General features: G+C 38.1%; 2 protein-coding genes across 2 annotated transcripts; one reads left to right on the top strand and one right to left on the bottom strand.

The window, feature by feature from the left end:
• Nucleotides 1–13,269: 13,269 nt before the first annotated feature.
• On the bottom strand, nt 13,270–13,980 carry LOC148906931 (uncharacterized protein KIAA1958-like). The gene has a single exon (XM_089036457.1). The coding sequence runs from the start codon at nt 13,978–13,980 to the stop codon at nt 13,270–13,272; it is 711 nt and encodes a 236-aa protein (XP_088892583.1).
• A 1,807-nt stretch (nt 13,981–15,787) lies between these two features.
• Nucleotides 15,788–21,498, top strand: LOC116293712 (alpha-1,6-mannosyl-glycoprotein 4-beta-N-acetylglucosaminyltransferase). The gene is made up of 4 exons (XM_031701174.2): nt 15,788–15,948; nt 17,703–17,912; nt 19,169–19,285; nt 20,161–21,498. Exons 1-4 carry the CDS (start codon nt 15,846–15,848, stop codon nt 21,333–21,335), a joined length of 1,605 nt encoding a protein of 534 aa, XP_031557034.2. The 5' UTR covers nt 15,788–15,845; the 3' UTR covers nt 21,336–21,498.
• The last annotated feature ends 329 nt before the right edge of the window (nt 21,499–21,827 follow it).

Raw genomic sequence — 21,827 nt, 5'->3', positions numbered from 1 at the left:
CGAGAGATAGAAAACAGATATCAAAAATCTGGGACACCCTTTTTGAGCTTATTATCTCCTGAGTATGTTAAGACATTTTTCGCAAACATAGCTTAAAATGTACGTGTCCGTTAACGTTTTCACTGGGGCATGGTCAAATTTCGCTTCGAGGACAATAGTGTGAACAACAATTAAAAAAATCGTATTTTGAAAATTTCTTCATAAACTATATTTACTCAGCTTTCAGAAAATGTATACTTTGTTTGTGTTATACTATAAAGCCAGCGCGTTATTTAAGTTTGCGCGCATAGTGGTCGTAAACGTATCCTAATACCTTAATAAGATACTGTCTAAAGTTATGGTTAATGATAAATTATTAACAATATAACTAACATGACTAATTTGACTTAACAAGAAAATGTGTTTTCTTAATTAGTTAAACAGTTGAAACGGGAATGTATCCTTTATCTTATTGGAACACATTCCCAAGCGTATAGCTGGTATGCTTACTTAAAGACTAGAAGCTCCTCCTCTAGTACTCCTACCCCTTGATCACACCCTTTACTGTATTTTCATCCCTTTGTTCAGCTATTTAAGGACTATCCTTGCTAAAACGTCTCAGTATGATACGAACATACCTTACAATCTTTACCATATGTTTGTGTTTTTTTCTATACATCATATTTAGCTCTAGTTATGTGTAATCCTTAGATTTACAGAGTAGAATAGTATATTACGGAACCATTGTAAATATAGTTTTCTATACCAAATGTAATCAGTTATTAGTAGAAGAGAATCATTAATGAAAGAGATGAAGAAAAATTTGTAACCGGTTTGGCTCAGTTCGTTGAGCCACGGACTTTCGTGAAGGAGGTCGTGGTTAGAGTCCCGGGAGGAGCAACACTCAGGGTCTTAAAATAACTGAGGAGAAAATACTGCCTTTTGTAATCACATCTGCAAATGTTTAGACTTTCAAGCGGCTCGGATGACGGTCCCGTCTCTCCACACTCATCATTAATAACCAATATAGGAGGGACGTAAAAGAGCCAATGAGGAAGTAAAGAAACCCTGGCAGTGACCATCGTCCGTAACCACCCTCAGTGCCTACACTTCATACTAACCATCTCTTATGCTTGTAAATTGCATAAAAGCAATCTCTCATTCACAACTCAATGTAAAGCGCCTTTGATTATATCCATATAGGAAGGGCGCTATATAAATCATAAATCATTAAAAGGTCCATGATCACATGTTTAAAACAATTGGCATCTGCAGTAGTTTCGCAGTAGCATTAAAATCTTGTCCCACAATTACATTACCAGCATCTGTTTTAAAGAGTCAGTCTACGACCATTACATGGCAGTTTTCTATTATTTTTAAAGGACACTAAGTAAAGAATACAAACAATTTATAATCAATTTTCTGCGATCAGAGTTTTGAATTCTGAGATATTCTAGCTATATAATTAGCTGAGGTTGGGGGACATAGCAACGGTAACTACGGGGAGTGGAAGCATGACTTATTCAGTCTCTTTTAATTTGAAAACGTTCTTTGTGTAGTTTCCTTATTCACTCATGCAGTATTTACGGCGAAATATTTTAAAAAGTCAAATTATAGGAAAAAAAATCGGCTGTTTGTTGGCTGTTCAATATTAACGGCAGTATCGAGCATTTCAACAGGTCCGAGGGGGAGGTTGTTTTTACTGGTACCCATCTGCTGAATCAACAAAATCGATTTTCTATTTTGGTCCATTGTTTTGACCTTGTCCCTCATCATCAGTATCATCACCGTCCGCATCATCCATCATTATTATCATCATCATCACCATCAAAGACAATTTCATTTGTACCAAAAACATATTGGCAACATACAGTCGATCCCAAAAACGTTGTCCAAGTGAAAAGAGGTTTATAGGACAATAAATGTCACGTGTCTCATTAAATATTCAGTTTTATGCGCGTGGATTTTTTTAATTAGCATACTGATGCAAAAGTAAATTACAGTATTGAAAACTGAATCTGAAAGATGCCGCGGGCTTTCTCGGATGATTTAAGTTGGAGAATGGTATACCGACATTTGTTTTATGCAAAAACATACCAGGGGATAGCCTCTAATCTGTTTGTAAGTCCTAAAACGTTCAAACGGACGTGTACACTAGTGGAGACATTAATCCTTGGCCCGTCGGTCGACCTCTTCAAACAGGAACACTTTTTCCGCATGAAGAGTATATCGTCATGGAGTGTCTTCTAGAACATCCTGAAATGCAATTGAATGAAATAGCGTCGAAAATATTCAATACAACTGGCTCTGCTTTTAGTGCCCAAACATTATGCAGAACGGTCCACAGGCTTGGATTCACGCGCAAGAAGGTATGGTACGTGCAGATTGGTTTGCTCATTACTCATTACTCAGTCTTGCAGAACGTTCTTTAAGTCTGGTAAGGCTTTCACTAGCTCAGAACGTAGCTCTGAGACGGTCTCTAACACTGATAAAATGGGTAAACTTCTTACAACGTAGCTAGACTTCTTCTTGGAGTCCAAAACCCGAAATTCTAAAGTCGAAAGAACTCGTTTTGAATTACCCGCCGTCGACATTTTCTGCCACGCATGTGATGTAGCACGTTCAGATTCCTATTTCCACACGCGCGTAAAACTGAATATTTAATGAGACACGTGACATTTATTGTCCTATAAACCTCTTTTCACTTGGACAACGTTTTTGGGATCGACTGTATCCCAAGGGCTGATCCAGGGCGGATGGATTGGGATTGGGTGATTAGCCACCCATATATTTGGAGGTTAAAAAAGATGAACTGAAAAAATAACGTACAATCTAATCCTGGATCCTGGATGCTCCTTTTATAATATAGTGTATTTGACAGAGAGGGGTATTTTGGGCGCAGGGGAGGGGAGGCAAGGGGAGAGGGAATTGGAAAAGGAAGGAAGGAAAGCAGAAATAGGAGGGGGAAGGGTGGATAACTGAGAACAAGGGTGCTTACTATTTACCCACGAAAAAAACGGAAATTCCGGAAAGTCGGTCTACCGATTTATGGTACACCCGACTTATCCCGCTCTTTTCGGTTCTTCCGGTATACTTGTGTAGCATTTGTTGGAAATCAAAGTTTCCCGCTCTTTTCTTACCATAAGCAAACGAATTGAACCAGATGAATTGGTTTAAATCGGGTATTAAATCACCCCAGCTACTCGCCCTTGCCTTTATCTGTGACACTGGATGGCCTTACAACGAATATTAACAGATAGTATATACTGATTTTTTCGACTTGTGTGATAATGCGGAAATGACTTCACGAATGCGCAATGTTATTCACGTAAACTTCAAATTTCGAAATAGTGTTCTGAGTCCCATAATAGTTTTATGCCTGCGTAGAACGAGTCCATTTTCGAGCTATATCGATGTTATGGAAATCATGAATTGAGAAATTATTTTAACATAGTGAATGTTGATCATTTTCTGTTTGCCCATGATTGCCCAATACAAAGGAATACAGTCGATTATAATGGAAATACGTTTATCAGAACAGAGCAAAATCAAAACGCTGAATTTAAAGCAAGCTATCGGGTGTACACCTGATTCGTATACTTGGATATCATCAGTATAGAATATATCAAAAAAAACTTATGGACGATGGCTCACGAGCTAGTAACGAGTGAGCAGGGGTCGAGTCGGAGAGATTGCCTTGAGGAATATCCCCATCAATCATTTTCCTCCTTGTAAAAACATTAATTAAATGCTTACATCTAATTCTTATGTAGAAATTAATAAAACCTAAAAGATGGACAGTTCGGAGCAAAAAAGTTTAATGTGGTCAAATATCGACAATTTGATTTGCGTCAGATTTTGATTTCAGATGCATAAGCTTTGATTTCCATAACACCATAAGTGTGATTCTTTTATTGCTTGGGCGTGCAAAATATTAATATAACAAAATTCAGTGCAGAATAAAATCATAACTGATCAAAATATTAAGCGAATAGCATTATCGTATGAATGATTGTTGAGCGAGCTCGAGCTCGTGGTTATCCGCGGGTGCGTGGTGTAAATTATCGACTGATTCTTACTATAATTGACAGAGAAAACCTGAACGTGAAGTCATGAAGACTGAGCCAAGTGAGAGGTCCGGTATGCTTGCTGGATGCTGAATGCCGATCCCACCCAACACCTAATATTACATGCGAAGTCGACCTAAGCACACTGATTTGAACAAGTTAACTTCACACCACTCGACTTCTTGGTCTTCAAGGTTGACCAACTTATGAAATTCCCTTCTTCGGTGGGACATTTTTTGGCAAGAGCTGAAACCTCCTGAGCATTTAGTACCCTGTCCCACATGTTGACACTTAAAAGGTTGCCTTGGAAACTTTGGCTCGCGTGAAATCCTCCTTTGTAGCGATCCTGCTCTTGTCCAAGAAACAGTGCTCCCTTTTGAATAACGTGGCCTTGGTGCATGGACGTCTTGACACCCAATTTCTTTACTCCATTGATGTAGAATTTGTACGTACCGTCAAGGTTTTGCCATGTTGCACAGAGGTGATGCCATTTGCCATCAATCACTGAAGGGTAACCCTGCCTAGAAAAAATTACGGTTTAGTTATATAAATCATTGCATCATTACCTTTATAATGGAACTGTCTTTTATAGGAATACCCATCACTGTGTGTACTCATAATTTACTCTTTTATCTTTCAAAAGAATTAAGGGAAAGGAAACTAGCTAGTGATATCCCATTCTTGACTACAATGCATATAATGTCGGCTATATTTACTTGACCCTTTTCTTTGGGAGTCCAATGCAAACAACGTGTAATTAACTTTTTTGAAGAGGAATATTCTTTTCTTTGACTGTACCACTGGCTTGAAATGATGCTTTACCACTGAGTCGGCATGCCGGATTTCCCGCAAAGCAATGAAAACAGTTGTACATCTGATATAGATATATAATACAATACAATAATATACAATACAATTTTATTTGGCACCTTATACTAATAGTACATGAGTGTTTGATTCCAAATATATTATAGGTATATATATATACTATGTATTAGGTAATTTTCTTAATTCATTTTCACGTATCAGCATACATTGATGAATGTATGCTGATATGGCTCTTTGTAGAGACGCTGATTTTGAATTGATTAAGAACATAAAACGACTGTCAGCGCTCATATTGTTGAAATTAATGCTGGTGTTTTTTTCTATGAACTCTCTTAAGTCGTTTCTATGAGAGTCATATAGTGGACACCAAACTAGAAAGTGTTTTTCGTTTTCTACTCCCGACTTACACACTGGGCAAATCCTTTCATCGTAAATGAGATAAGGCCTCTTATACCTCCCCGTTTCTACTTCAAGCTTATGGTTACTAATTCTTAATTTTGTAAGCGCCACTCTGTGCTTAATATTGGTGACTTGACTTAAATATTCTTCAAAGTTATAATCCGTTTTGAACTGACGAAAGACTCTGAGTTTATTTTTATGTCTGTCGTCTTTCCTTTCATCATTGTGGAGATTACTCCATAAAATTTGCCTCTCAATGTCATATATTCTTTGGGTTATTATTTTTCCATATTCATACCATCTTGGAGAAAGTTCATTTTGTTTCATCCAAATTATCCCCAATCCGAGTTGTTCTAAAGTAGTTTTAATTTTTATGCTCCAAAAGGCTTTTTTAGTTTCATTTTTAATATCTTGGTAGATATATGTGACTGAAGCAACGAATGGTCCCGGGGGGGGGGGGGGACTCCCTTATCATAGGGAGGCGAAGGTCCTCGTCGGAAATTCCGAAAATGACCCCTAAAAGGGACCTGTATTTTGGGATGATGGGCGTGGCAGTGATGAAATTTCACCCCTAAGAGGGACCAATCAATAGCGCATTTTTTTTGTTTGGTTTCTCGAATTTATTAGCATCAAATGCCGTCTGCTCTAACGAATTTATGACGACGTCGTCATATACAAATCGCTTGCCCTTTTGTAGATCTTATACCCTAAAAGGGAACACAAATTTCAGTTGGTGCGCATTTCCGTAGTTATCGCCCTAAGCGGGACCAAAACCCTGATTTCAAACCCTTAAAGGGACGACGAGGACCCCCGCCCCTTTCATAAGGGAGTCCCCCCCCCCCCCCCCCCCGGGAGAATGGTAATCTCGAGAGATCATGAACTGATGGGAAAGTAAGTATTACTCTCAAAGTGAAATCATGACAAGCCCTCCTCTTTGTCAACTTACTCAACGCTGCCGGCAATAGACAATCTTGTGTGGCTCTTAAGTAAAACGATAAATATCTCATTTGCTTGACTGACTGTGGAATAACTGAACAGTGTATGTTCATCTGTGCTTGGGTCTGCTTGTACCCACATGCTGATAGTAAATGCTGTAAGTTGGACGTCAGCCAGAAGCTCATGCTCAACTTTATCCTCGACACTTTTCCTCGGGAACGTCAGGACTTCCTTTACATCTGAATAGATTTAAAGACAAAAGCGATATGTTGAGCACGATGCTTGGGCACACATGCTCCGGTCATGATGACGCAATTATAGCACTCGAACGTAAGGGCAAAATTAACAGACAGTTGCCTTGGGGCGTGCCGTTCAATTTCTATATTAATTGGCGTATCCTCCATTTTGATTGTTACGTAAATGTATTTTTGGGGAAGAAAGAGAGAGATGATTTGTTGAGCTGAGTGCATAGGAAGTGTACCCCCCTCTGTAGGTCTATGCAAACTTCAGTTGGCTTGTCTAGATCTGATGTTCTGACATTGAAAGTAAGTTTTGTTATTTCAAATATTAAAAAATACTTTATCGAGAAAGCAAATCTATTTTTGCCGGAGCGCGAGGGTTTTCAAAAAGAGAAAGACCCCAACAAGCCTTTTGTTTTTTGACTCCATTAAAAGTCATTTCCAAGAAACTCCGGGAAAAGAAAAGCAGCAAGTAGTATTTTTTGCAAACTCAGTTCAAAAGTATCTACCTTCACATGGAACACAGTTGTAGCCTTGCTCGTTATTGTCGACCTTACACACGAGAGGATAGGAGCACAGTTTGTTACTGCATCTCTGCACAGCTCGTGAAATGTGATTCAAGTAATGACAGCCAGCCGAGTAGACTAGACTTTCGGGGTTAGTCAAGTGATTAGCGTTATTCAGCTCACAGATCCCTTGACTGAAGCAATAGTTAATGCTGTAGCAATCTGCTTGCAGTGCACACTTTTCTGTACACTGGAGGCTGGTTTTCACTGCAGAATGGGTTTTGATCACGTGATCCTGGATTTTGTGATTGAACTGAGAGTATGCTGTTGCCTGACAAGACTGTGCTTGCCCATGCTTCCATAGCGACAGGAGAATGACTGGTACCAGTATCTCCATTCTTAAAAGTTTGCTTTTTTTCTTCGAATCTATAGGAAAGCAAAACAATAACGACTAAGATCAAAGAAAGGTGCAGTACCACAAGGAGATCATCATATTTTTAAAGCCACATGAATCTGGTATACAGCAGTTGTAAAGGGTGACTTCTTTTAAACCTCGCCCCATGTAAGGGAATCCGGACTTATGGTGGATTCCAGATTCCGCGACTCTGGATTATGGATTCCAAGGGTCTGGATTCCGGATTCCAAAACTTTCGTATTGCGGATTCCGGATTCCATATCGTTAATTTTCAGATACTTTCTCTGAAAATTATATTTGATATACTTGCCAGTATAAGTAGAATCGTCTATCAATTAAACCAGCATCCGATGACAGATATTCTTGGTGGAGATATTACACAGTGGGGGAGGGGCTACATCGGTTCGGTCGAGGCGATAGCATTTGAGTGTAGACTTTGAGTTTCAAAGTAGCGGATTCCGCATTCCGTCATAAACTGGATTCCGGATTCCAACGCCTAGATTCCGGATTCCAAAGCCTAAAATTTCTTGGATTCCGGATTCTGGATTCCCTTACATGGGGCGATAAACCGACAAATACCCCTAATTGCAAGAACGTTGTCACTAGTGAAATATATAAAATCAGCAAAATGACTAAAACACCCATTCTCGTACCCAAAGCCTTCTCAGCTTTCTAACGAAAAATCGAAGGCCTGGTAACACACAAATCGACCGTTAATTTGATTGGTTTAAATTTTTTGCATAATCACCTGTTTCCGGTTAGCTGATTTTACAGGCAACGGTTGAAATGTGTGTACTTTGCCGTACCCACCAGAGGGTCTCGCTAAATTGGTTATTTTTTTAGAATATTACAGCCATTCTCACTCACACATGCCCTCCAGCGATTGTTTCGTTCTGTCGCGACAAAGGAGGTCTTGGTGGACGTCATATAAGTGTTGACTTGAAGCCTTCGCGTTACGTGAAATCTCATTCCAATTTTACACAAAATATGCAACTTCGATTTGATCCCATCGTCAGATTATATATTTTTTCCCTCTAAAGTTAAGTATTACCGAGTACTTAAAAGAACGAAATAAATGAGGTGCCCGAGTTCGTTTTAGAGCTATGAGAAATTAGTGACGTTTTTATGAGATTTTACTTATCTGCAAAACATGAAATGAATATGGAATGAAAAATTGCGAACATGTTAGTTTAGATATTGATGGTTGCAAGCATTCCCAAGAGAGTTTGAAGACAAAAGCATGGCGACCATTGTGGTACCGTTAACAATGCGTGCTAATGAGAAATCTTTTGTTAAATGGTACCAACATGGCCGCGATGACGTAACGTGCAATCGAAGAATAGTCAAAAAATATGGCTCACAAATCAATTGGTACAATTTCCTTCCAATGCTATTGCCATTGCTCCAAAGTGATTTACCAGCAGCTTTAGATGAAATTTAATAGAAACTCAAAACTTTTCCACGACTGAAATGTTTTGTTTTTGCAATTGAATACAAATACAATCCGGTTAGAGTGCAGACAATATAACCGTGAAACTTTAGTAATACTAAACAGCACAATTTCATGCAAATTCCATTGTTTTCTATTGTTTGATTAGCACTATTTCGTACCAATTTGTAATTAGTGTTTGACGGATTAATTGTTTGCACTCTAAGACATTTAAGCGTACGAAAGACTCTATTTAAATTAGCACATGGAAAATATTTTTCATTATTAAGAGATCTTTAGTCATTTACAATCTAAAGACTCATCTATTTATATCATTATACGAACAATTGTTTTTATTATTTATAATCTTATATTTTTATTGTATAGGCATTTTGAAGAGAACTTGTTATAACAGACTTCTATTATTATTATTATTATTATTATTATTATTATTTCTATTATTATTATTATTATCATTATTGTTGTTGTTGTTGTTGTTGTTGTTGTTCAAAACCGAAAATGCTCTCTCATTTTCTTCAGAATAAGTACAATCAATAGAAAATGAACTAAGTTAGTTCATATTCTCTTGGTACAATTAAATCCCAAATTGTACTCTGAAGAGTCCCAAGAATTAAGTTTGCTCAATTTTGTTCAGTGTATCATAATCAAAAAGTCGCACAATCTTCTCGTACAATTTGAAATTGTGTAGATACTCGTGATGTTTTGAAAGATCTCAAATTTAACTCAGCTAAAGGCTCGTCCAGTTTTGAAAACTTTCAAAAATTACCCATAAATTCCGAATTGTACTCGAGATCGTGCGATTTCCTATACAAATAAATAGATCGTGTCCGCGCGCAATTGCGATTTGAAGAAAAAAACCATCGAGCCACCATATGTGATTTTTTTATGTAACCATGGTTTCAACGCGTTTCTTCTTTTTTTATTGCTCTCTGGCTTTAGTTAAGTTGCTTGGTACTCTTTCCCTGGCTTCGTACTAGCTGTTCGCCTGTCTCAGTGTATTTCCTCAGTTAATTTAACTTTTTTTTTTACTATGATGCCGTTTTAGTTTTTAAAACACAATCGATCTTAACTCGTAGAAACTGAAAAAGCAGGTAAAAGCACGCGGAAATTTCTTCGCTTTTTTTTAAAAAACCCAGTATCATACAGATTTGAAAAAATTAAGACGAACAAACAAACAAATATGCGTGTAAAGCAAAAATCCGTGCAACATAAAGGGCTTTTTCTTACGTACCTTAGTAAGTAATCTTCTCGTACACCAGAGAAAAACCTGCTGATGAAATAACTAGTACTTGGTCTGTATATGGATTTTATTTTCTCGACGTTAACGCGCAACTAACTAATGAGCTACCAGCTGCATCTTTTATAATAAATTGGAGTGTCGAAAGATAAACAATATAACAGCTCAGTAGCCTTAATAAGATACTGTCTAAAGTTACGGTTATGATTAATTATTAACGATATAACTAACATGACTAATTTTGATTAACAAGAAAATGTGTTTACTTAATTAGTTTTAAAACTTTCATTTATGCAATTCATTTATATAAATATAAGGATACCATTTCTGCATTGAAACACATCCCTAAGGCCTAGGGCAAACGTCGAACTTTCCATGCACCGAACTTAATAACATCTAAGAATGCCGCCTCATTATCACCTGATATCCATATATTGTTTTTAATAAGTTCGGAGCATCGAAAGTTCGACGTTTGCCCTAGGCCTAAGGGTATAGTTGCCGTATGCTTTAAAGACTAGAAGCTGCTTCTCTAGTACCAAAAGTAGTTGTACCCCATCGTCACACCCTTTAGTATTTCCATCCCTAAGTTCAGCTATTAATTTAAGGACTATCTTCTAAAGTCTTACAAAACGAACATACCTGACAATCTATACTATATATTAGTATAGTGTTCCTTTTATCGTTATATTTAGCTCTAGCTATATGTAATCCTTAGATTTACACTCAAATATTTTTCGTCTGAATATTAAGCCTAAGAATGTCAAATTTGATTAGCCAAACATACTTTAGTGATCGATTAAACACAAAAGATCTTGGGGAAACAACTAATTATAAATAATAATCATAAATATTGCTATCTGTTCCCAATAATAATAGGTTAGTAGAAGAGAAGACTACGAATAAAATCCTGGTCCCTTAACATATTGGTTTTAAACTGAAACGGGGGGACCATGATGAAATATTCAGTGCATAATTAGGCGATGACATGTTTAAATCAATTGTCATCTATCAAACACAATGACATTAGTTTTCCCCTTATGATTAAAATCTTGTTCCACAAATAATTCCCCAACTACGTACCAGCATTTGTTTTGAAGAGTCAGTCTACGACCATTACAAGGCAATTTTCTAATAACTTTAAAGGACACTAAAGAATACAAACAATTTATTATCTATTTTCGCGATCAGTGTTTAACTGATTCTGAGATACTCTAGCTAATTCGTTGAGATTGTGGGACATAGCAACGGTAACGATGGGGAGCTGAACCATGAGTAGCCCCGATCCTTTGAAGAGGTTCTTTGTGCAGGTTCCTTCTCCCTCTCAACTAAACCTTATTAAATATCTAAAATCTTCAAATTATAGAAATAAATTTTGGCATCCATTATTAGTAGCAGTATCGAGCATTTCACCAAGGGGGAGGTTGTATTTAATTTATTAGTACCCACCTACTGAATCAAGAAAATCAGTTCCCCATTTTGGTCCATTGTTTTGGTCTTGTCCCTTGTCATCACTATCATCTTCTTCCGCATCATCCATCATTGATATCATTATCATTATCATCATCACCATCATTATGATCACTGAATCATCAATTAATTCCATCATCACCTCATCATCAACGGTATCATATCGTCCTAAACTTCATCATCACCAACACCATCAATAACAACTTCATTTCATTTGTACCAGAAATTGAAAACATATTCCAAGGGCGGATGCAGGGGGAGGGAAGAGGGGTGGATTGGAATTGGGTGATTAGCCACCCATCTTTGGCGAAAGAGGAGGGAAAAGAGGAATGGGAGGGGGAGGGGCAGGGGAGGGGTAGGGGTGATTAACTGAGAAAATGGGTGCTTCTCATTGAGGTAATCCACTTTTCCCGCTCTTTTAGGTTCGTCTGACTTGTATCAGTTTTCGTAAATGAAAGTTTCCCGCTCTTTTCTTACCATAAGCAAACGAATTTCCAACCCCAGTTACCCGCCTTGTCTCACTCCTGCGGCACTGCATGGTGTTTGCCACAATAAGGCGTTTTTGCATGGACTTAACCGAAAATTTTAATCGATTTTGACAACAATCAGTATTTAGATCTTATTAACCGAGCGGGAGGTCTGTACGGGATAATCTTGACCGAGGTCGGAATGTTCAGACCGAGCGCAGCGAGGTCTGTACCCGACCGAGGTCAAGATTATCCCGTACAGACCGACCAAGCTCGGTTGATAAGAGTTTTATTATATGACCACTTTTCATTTAAAAGGACAAATTTCATTTGCGCCTTTTTTATTTATAAACAAACCATTTTTGGAAGCGCGCGCGTATATTACACTCAAATGGCTTCCCAGTGATTTTACTAAAATACCAGTTATAAACCAGTTTGACAAGAAGTGCGAAGGCAAGTTATTCAATAGAACTTACAGATATTATAAGGCAAAAACTACTCAAAAAGGGATATTCTTTAAACTCAATCCTAAAGAGGAGGCAATCAAAGCAAGTATAATGTTCAATGTTATCTTAAAACACTAAGAATCAAGCTCATCATGGTTTTGAGGCTGTGCAGACTTTTGGCAAAAGACATTCACATTGAACGTGCAACCTTCAAACTTCTCGATATTTGCTCCAGCAAAGATGGCTTGTGGCTTGAAATTTTCATTCTGCACCAGTAGGGAAGTTGAAGTATTAAGAGTCTGAACGGCGGTTACTGTAGATGAAAAGGCCGAAGGAGCTGAACCTTTGCTCAGGATGGCTGACATTACTCTTTGGTTCTGGAGGGACGCTGATTTATAACTATGGAGGCTTTTCAGATTCTTATGACCGCTTAGTTGCATGTGCCACGTATAGTTAGCTTCCACATTTGCATCAAGGAGCCTGCCGATGCTAGTTTTACGTGCAGCATGGTTGGTCAGTTTTCTCTTGAGGCCTTGCTGATTCTCCTTACCAAGAACCGCTTCTTTTGATTCTTTCAAGAACTTTCCAATTTCATTCTTACCGAGAGGTCTATTCAAATACCAAACTTTATCCTCTGGTTTTCGTTTGTGGTTGATGGCCAGATAAAAAGGAGCATCAGACATTAACATAGACTCTGATCGATGGCTCCTAAATGTCTTGTAAAACTCAACAGGACATCTCGATTCGTTGACATTGGCATATGCTTTTGGATTGAAAGCTCTTCGGTGCCCTCCTTCTTGGCCTGTTCGTGTCTTGCTACCTTTTTCTGTTTTCTACACCAGATATTCAGCTCCAGTTTCTGGGTCATTTTCAAGGCTCACATCTCCCCAGCTCAACTTCCGGCTCTCATCTCTAGCTCTACAACCAAAATGTAGGGAAAGGAACCACCACAGAGCCTTTTGCAGTTCCTTTGGTTCTTCAACACTGAACTGCCCGCTCTCAAACAGTGTGTTTACCTCGGTTGCCGTCAGCTCTCTCGTTGCGTTGGGAAGATTGCCTTTTCCTTTGCCAGTGAGATCCTTTCGTTTGGCAGCAATGACGCTTCTGGACCTGGAAAACTCGTTATCCTTGAGAATATTATACGAAGAATCTTTTTCCTGGAGATAACGTTGGAAACTTCTTTGAAATCCAGTAATGCTTCCCGGTTCATACTCGCCGCCATCTTGTTTGCGGATGGAGATGAAAAATTTGCAAAGCAGTGTATTCAGCTCAGGTTCAGGTATGTCTTCCATTTTTCTGCTTTCTCCAATGGATTGACAAAATCTTTGCCAGGCTTTCATGTCACTCTTCGTTTTATACCCTGTGTTTTTGGATTTTTGGTCGTTCAAAAATTTGTTTATCATCTCTTCGTCTTCATCTTTGTTGTTGTTGTTGTTGTTATTGTTGTTGTTGCTGTTTTGCGACTCAAACACTGCTGTCGCATTGGCTAAATCCAAGTCGTCCTCCAGATCTTCAGGGTAATAAAACTCAGGGTTGTCATCCATACTAAAGTACGACGAATAAAACGGGTCTACTTTTTTAGTTTCAATCTCAATGTATCGATTTGGAAAAAAATGTTTTCGCCGTAAGATTAATATGCGATCTGACCGGTTAATACCGGAGAATCTAGACCAGTCCGCGATGCGATCTATCCAATCAGATTACTCGATTTGCTAGTGTCCAGGATCTAATATTCACGGTCATATAATAATATCCCGTACAGACCGACCAAGCTCGGTTGATAAGAGTTTTATTATAAATATGACCACTTTTCACTGAAAAGGACAAAATGTTTTCGCCGTAAGATTAATATGCGGACCGGTTAATACCGGAGAATCTAGACCAGTCCGCGATGCGATCTATCCAATCAGATTACTCGATTTGCTAGTGTCCAGGCTCTAATATTCACGGTCATATAATAATATCCCGTACAGACCGACCAAGCTCGGTTGATAAGAGTTTTATTATAAATATGACCACTTTTCACTGAAAAGGACAAAATGTTTTCGCCGTAAGATTAATATGCGGACCGGTTAATACCGGAGAATCTAGACCAGTCCGCGATGCGATCTATCCAATCAGATTGCTCGATTTGCTAGTGTCCAGGCTCTAAGATTCACGGTCATATAATAATTCCTGATAATATGTATACTGATTTTTTCGACTTCTGTGGTAATGTTGAAATGACTTCACGAATGCGCAATGTTATTCACGTAAACTTCAGAGTGTTCATAATATTTCATATATGCATGCGCAGAACGAGTAGGAGTAGGAGATAGAGAAAAGGGGTCGCAACATCCCTGGCATCAATCGCATTCCTAGTTGCAAACCTTAATCATATGCTTACATCTTATTCTTACGCAGAGTAGAAGTTATTAAAATCTGGACGGTCAGGAGCAAAAAAGTTCAATTTAGTTTCATATCGATAATTTGATAAATGATTTAACTTGCGCGGTCGGGTTTTGAGTCACATGCATGAACATAAAACCTTCCATAAGCGTCGCTCTGTTATTGCATGATATGCCAAAATATTGATATAACAAAATTCAGTGCAGAATCAATTGAGTAAGTGATCAAATTAAGTGGTGCAGTCAGTCGTTCTTTTGAAGTATTGCATGAGCGTGCAAAATCGATTTTGATATAACAAAATTCAGTGCAGAATATAATGAATTACTGATGGCATTGTCGTATACTTTGAGTGTTGAGCAAGCTCGTGGTTTCGACTGATCCTTAATATAATTGAAGGAGAAAACTTGAGATTGAAGTCATGAAGACTGAGCCAAGTGAGAGGTAAGAGACCGTGGCTTGCTGGATGCTGGATGCCGATGATCCCACTCAACACCTAACATTACATGTAAGGTCGACCTAAGCACAATGATTTGAACAAGTCCACAACTTCACACCACTCGACTTCTTTTGGGTTTGATGAGTTTGATGAGTATGGCATAAACGCTCTGCCTATAAACGGCTTTTAACACTGTTGTTCGAAATTTTGCTTATTTTTACTTCTCCTTTAGATTCTTAGAGACTCTTATACTAGTAAACCGTCCCAACCAGGGTCTAGTTTATCATTACTTCGAGACGTCACAAAATACTTTATCAGTATTTTTAGAAACTCAACCAATTAACTAAATCCTCCATGCATGTTGAAACCAGGTCCTCCAGGTCCTCCAGGTATCCCAGTGTACCCTGCCAGCAGGGTCTTGTTTACTGTAAATAATGCTCTTATGCACACCACGAATGCATTGGTTGGGCTGCCTGTGGCTTCATCTACATCTACATAATTTATTTGCAATTAAATCCAAAATGACATCTAGCAAATTGCTTTTTTTCGCTCTTTATTAGTTTCGATGGCTCGTTATCGTAGATAATGCGTAGACCGTGGAAATGTTCATTTTCAAAATGCTTGATTTTCGGAATAGCCTTGGTAACACTTCTCAACACTTTTGTGCTATTTTCGTGCCGATTTTCGGGTAAGTACTGTTAATTGCATTTAATGTTAGAATAATAATATAGAGAAATATTTAAGACGACTTCGTGTTGGTACGAAACCATGATGAAGAAATCAGTTGATTCTTTATATTTCTTTCTCTTTCTTTCTTTTCGCCCAAACAAGCTATGATGAAAAAAAGCTATGATGTTTGTTTGAAATGATATATTCGGTTAGAAGGGTAAATAATCACGACTTGAACTCAATTTACGAGTAAAGCAACTTGTTCTTGAAAGGGCATCTTTATTTGTCGAAGTTTAATGTCTTAAGCTGTGTTTACGTATTCTTCGTGTACCTTACAGACAAACGTCTATTGACTTTTCTGTCGCCTTACAGACGTCTCCTGTCGTGTCGTAAAGGTATTATACGGATCTTAAGCACTAATCGTCACTCCTTGGAATTCACTGTGTGCCGAATTTTTAGGCGCCAATAATAACGGAGTAGTTTTACTTAACCCGTGAAAAATAAGTTAAGCATAAAATACGTAGCAGTAGAAACTATAAGCTAATATATTCCATTGTTTTACTTAGACTGTTTACTCCCTAATTAAAAAAAATTCGTTTCACGGGTCCAGTAAACTTGGTAGTTAATAATCAGTCAATACCTCTTATGTTCTTGACTGATGGCAGTAGAAAAGTAGAACTTGCAAATTCACCAAAAACACATCAAAGCTAACGCATACAAAACCCTTGTTCGTCCTCAAATTGAGTATGCGTCTACTGTGTGGGACCCATTCACCCAAGTGAACCAAAATAAGATCGAAATGGTTCAGAGAAGAGCAGCCAGATTTGCTTGTAACAACTATATGTTGATGCATTAAAAAGTGGGGTCTGTAAATTAGAACACTAACTTTGATCCTGACCTACCCAAGCACTTAATAAGCCTCGAAAAGAGGGCGTGCTTGTAATTTGGTAAATGTAAATGTAAAGCCAATTTCACAACAAGCCATTGAAATGTGTGAAAACTGCAGTAATACTTGGGTTATATGTTTATTTAAGTAACAATATTTGTATTATGATCATCCGGGTGAATGTAGCCCTGAGAAGGACTGTTTGAAGGGGACTGAAGTTTCAACAACCTGAGTGGAAGTCATCTTCAGAGTTAAGTGAAGAATAAATGATCATAATACAAATATGGTTACTTCAATAAACACCCGGGGAGGGGGGGGGGGGGGGGGAACTACCGCCAGGACCTCAAAACCCTGACCCTATCCCAGACCTAAAATTTGGATTTTACACACCCGACCCCAGACTATAACTAAGAATTGTACACCCTATCTCAGACTAAACCCAGTTAGTCAATAGATTGCAATCAATATTTACTAACGTTTTTATTGTTTTTGTGCCGGCAGAAAGAGTAGCCTATTCGCCAAACAAAAATGACCAAATCGTTATCCCTATCCCAGACAAAAATGATACCCTATCCCAGACAAAATGTCCAAAAATGATACCCTATTCCAGACCCAAAAGCCAAAGAACCATACCTTATAGGGCAGCACATACCTGTATAGTATACCCTCACTTTCATGCTGTTCATATGTCCATAAATATTAATAAAAGACTATTAGAATCCAACCTTTAAAACATCAATCAGGCAATTGATGGTATTATTGATGCTGTATTCCACTTTCTGCTTGTAATTAATTTTATTTTTTCATGATTTTTTCATGATTTTTTATCATTTTCTTTTTTATGTTAATTATCGTACATTAATTTACAAATTGTTCATTTTCCACAGATTCAGCATGTCCCTTCTCAAACAAATATCAAGGACAAACCAGCCACCTACCTATACCTAGTAATGAGTATATAACAGACAAAAAGAGTGAAAAAACCCTCAATGATCAACCATTACTATTACAGGATAAGAATGGGGAGACAAAAGCACCCATTGAAAGTAAACAACTTAAAAATGATGGGGATCAGAATAATAAAGAAAATAAACAAGGTTAGTATAAGTGTGCATATCTAGTTTTAATGGCCAATGTTATATTAAGTGTCACAACCCCCTTCAAAAAATTTTTATCCATACCCTGAAAAAACTGTGCTGATGAAAGTCAGGGTATATGGCTGACTCACAGAATTGGAATTTAGCTTGATTATTAGAGAACTAGGAGAAAAAACCCAAACTAAATGGAGAGACTCAACCAACTTTACTAACATATTGTATGCCATACATACAGGGCTGTAGCCACAAATTTCTGATTGGTCAGGTTTTTGAGGGTTTTCGCTTATTCTCACATTTTTTAAATCTTTCTTATATCTTTTTCCCGAAAGTTGGCCCGGTTGAAACTGTACCAACTGTACCAGATGCTACAACCCTGACATACATACATACACCATCCTTGATTCTCTGAAAATGCAAAATTCCATTTAAATCTTGGGTCTGCCACTGGAGTTAAGTACTATTACTTTTGCTGTGCGCTTCTACAATTATTACACATTTTAGGGTGCAGTATTGGTAGATATTTTTGCGAGTCAGGGTAATACAAAGAAGAGAAAGAATATGCACTCATATTGCACCTTAAAATGTCTAATAAATTACCGTATTTACTAGAATAAGCACGGTGGCACTCATTAAATTTTTCACTTCTTATTCACTTATTCAAGGGCTGTGCTTATTAGAGGGCGGCTCTTATTTAAAAGTCTCATGCCACAAAGACAAAATATTTTGATTGTAGCGGCAAAGAATACAGCCTTAACACAAGAACTAAAGAATGCGAAGCTTTTGACAACACTTTTGATGAAAACATATTGCCAGTGCTGGCTTAGAACCGCATTACAGCGATTACAGTGTATTTTTATCATCTTATGGAAATACTCCAATAAGCACCACACTGAAGCTGTAACGCTTATTTGAGGGCGGTGCTTATTAACTTTTTCACTACAATTGTGGCACTTATTCGAGTAAATACGGTATTTCTTATCCAATGGATTTTACTTTTTCCCAAAAGGAGGCTTCAAAATAAATGTTTTTCTTTTAATTAGTTTTCAAAAACTGTCTTTTACTGTACAAAATAACCTAGAGTATGAATAACACAGGATATTTGTACTTGCTCCAGGCTTTCTCCTGCAATATTTGTACTATACTGAGTATAGTTGGGTAATAATAGAAAGTACTAGTAGGATGCAGTACTTGCATGGGTTAGCTTTATTACAAAGACTACACAATACATAACCAATAGTACAACCTATTTTTTGCAGTTGAACTAGGTACTCATAAAGAAATGATAGATAGGGCAAACTACAAGATGGAGGAATCTGCTGTCAATTTTAACTCTAAAGACTATATTATTGCTGGAGAAAAACGGAATGATGATGGTAAGCTGATATTTAGATGGCATAGTCCTAGAGCAGTTTATGCTTTGTTGCTTTAATACCATAGACCTTATCTCAGTTTGAAAATCAAGGCTGAAAAAAGAGCCAGTTATTGGACTATGTCCAGCCTAAACTGGAACTTTTCCATTCAAATCTTTGCCTCAATTGCTGGTCATTTCACATTAAGCCAGAAATGAGGTATGTTTGTGCTAAAACCAATTCGGCTAGTCATCATGAACAATGATGGACTGGCCATTATTTTTGACCCTGATAAACATGATGCATTATGGATTATGAATCATTTTGAGAATTTTAGATTATTAGATAATTATGTGAAATCGTTGCAGCGAAAACCTTACAGAATGTTGGTTGTCAAAGTTTATTTTCAGTCACAGTTTCAGAGGTGAATCAAATAAGGGCTGTAAACCTTCCCACCCCCATTCTTCCTCCATAAGGCTGCGTTCATAATGTATGGTAGAGGGGGGGGCATATGAAAATTTGAAATGTCCAGAATAATTCTCAACACCCCCTTAAAGTTCATGCAAAAAAATACGATCCCCCCTAAGCAAGTAGCTTCTTCCAAAAATTGTGCATCACCCCCATTTTTCTGATAAAAATTTGCCCATCCCCCCTTTTTCCTACCAAAATTTTCCTGATACCCCCTCAATTTCACCTGCCCCCCCTCTCTGCCATACATTATGAACGCAGCCTAACAACACTATTTTGATTTGGGTTGCCATGAATAAAATAGATACCATCCACAATTCTTATTATTACGATCATTCGTTATATGGGAGTACTCCTTCCCCTCCCCCCTGGGGGAAGGGGGCTCAGCGCTAGTGGTTCTTACTGAAACGAAATCTCTTCCCAATCCTTAGCTTTCCTTATTATTGGCGTACCAACCATACATCGAACAAGAGCCTCCTACTTAACACTAACATTAAAAGATCTAGTAAATGGTCTGGATGAATCGGAGAAGGAGGAGGTCATTATTGTCGTCTTAGCAGCTGACCTCGATCCAAATTCTGTTTTGAGCGTTTCCGATCAAATTAGCAAGGATTTTCCCAGGGAGTTACAAACGGGATTGATTCGCGTCATCAAGGCACCAACTTCTTTTTATCCAAAACTTAACAAGCTACCTCGTCTCTGGGGAGACAAGCCCGAAAGAATACGCTGGCGATCAAAGCAGTCTCTAGACTATTCATTCCTCATGAATTATTGTAAAGAATTGGGTCAATACTACCTACAAATAGAAGACGATGTAACGACAAGTAAAGGCTACCTCAAAAAAATCAAAGACTTCATAAAAAAGCATCAGGAGCGAAGGTGGTCGATATTAGAGTTTGGGGCGCGAGGATTCATTGGTATGCTGTACCGCACTTCTGATTTGGGTCACTTGTCGGCTTTTGTTAAGATGTACTACTGGGTATACCCCGTCGATCTTCTGTTCCGTCAATACAACGACTTCAACCTCAATGGAAATCCCCAGTGGCCAAGGCACAGACCACCACTCTTCCGCCATATTGGCACTTTCTCCTCCCTCGATGGACAAGTGCGCAAGCTTGAAGACATTAAAGTTGGTCGTCGTATTTATAATGATAACAATAATCCCGATGCTGACGTCACTACCTCGATACGTGATCACGTGCGCGGATATAAAATCATGTCTGCGTATGATACTTATCGTCATGGTATGTTCTGGGGAAAGAATATCAAAAAGGGAGACTACGTTCTCATTGAATTCCACAGACCTGTGCGGGTGAAACAAATGATTGTGGAGTCGGGAGGGGCTCGTGCTCCCGAGGATTACTTTGGCGCTGCAAAAGTACTTTACAGTACGCAAAATGGCGCAGGGGAGTGTAAAGAATTTATCCTTTGGAAGGAGTTTCATGAGATGCCGCAACTAAAGGTTCATAGTAAAGAACCTGAAGGAACTCTTTGTCAGTGCTTGAAAATTGAAGTAACAGGTTTACGAAGAGATGAGGTGGGGAAACCCCGGTGGTTAGCTATACGAGAGATCGCTGTTTGGTCGGAAACTGTAAAAGATGAATGAAAAACATTGCATTGCTAGCTGCCCAATATATGAAAATAACTTCAAAGTAATATTTTATAAAATACATAAGAAATTATTATTTTTAAATTCGCGCTCTCGTATGTACGTAAATGTTTACATTTCAACTCTTAATCTGTTTAAATTAAAAAATATATATATTGTCTCTGACTTTAGTTTCTCTTTCATTCAGACATTTCGTCTTTCAGGGGTCCTACACACAAGTGTGAGCGGTCCAAAGCATGCGTGTCAATGGACCCTTCCATCGATAATATACACAAATAGACACTAAACAGTCAATAGACATCTATTGTATGTATACACCTAATTGAAAAAACGTAGTCGGGTTCGAGAAAGTCATATCATCGAAGCTAAGACCGAAAAGGATTTTGGGTACTCCGAAATGTGTATTATATTTGCATATAGACATGTAAGAATGCACAGTAGAGCAAAGTCGGTCGACCTAGAATAACAACATGCCAAAGCCGTGATGCA

Source organism: Actinia tenebrosa, unplaced genomic scaffold (genome assembly GCF_029948245.1).
Source record: "Actinia tenebrosa isolate PJP-AT-01 unplaced genomic scaffold, QUT_ActTen_1.0 PGA_scaffold4__44_contigs__length_22323623, whole genome shotgun sequence".
In the NCBI taxonomy this organism is placed as follows: Eukaryota; Metazoa; Cnidaria; class Anthozoa; order Actiniaria; family Actiniidae; genus Actinia; species Actinia tenebrosa.
This window is presented reverse-complemented; position numbering and strand designations above follow the sequence as displayed.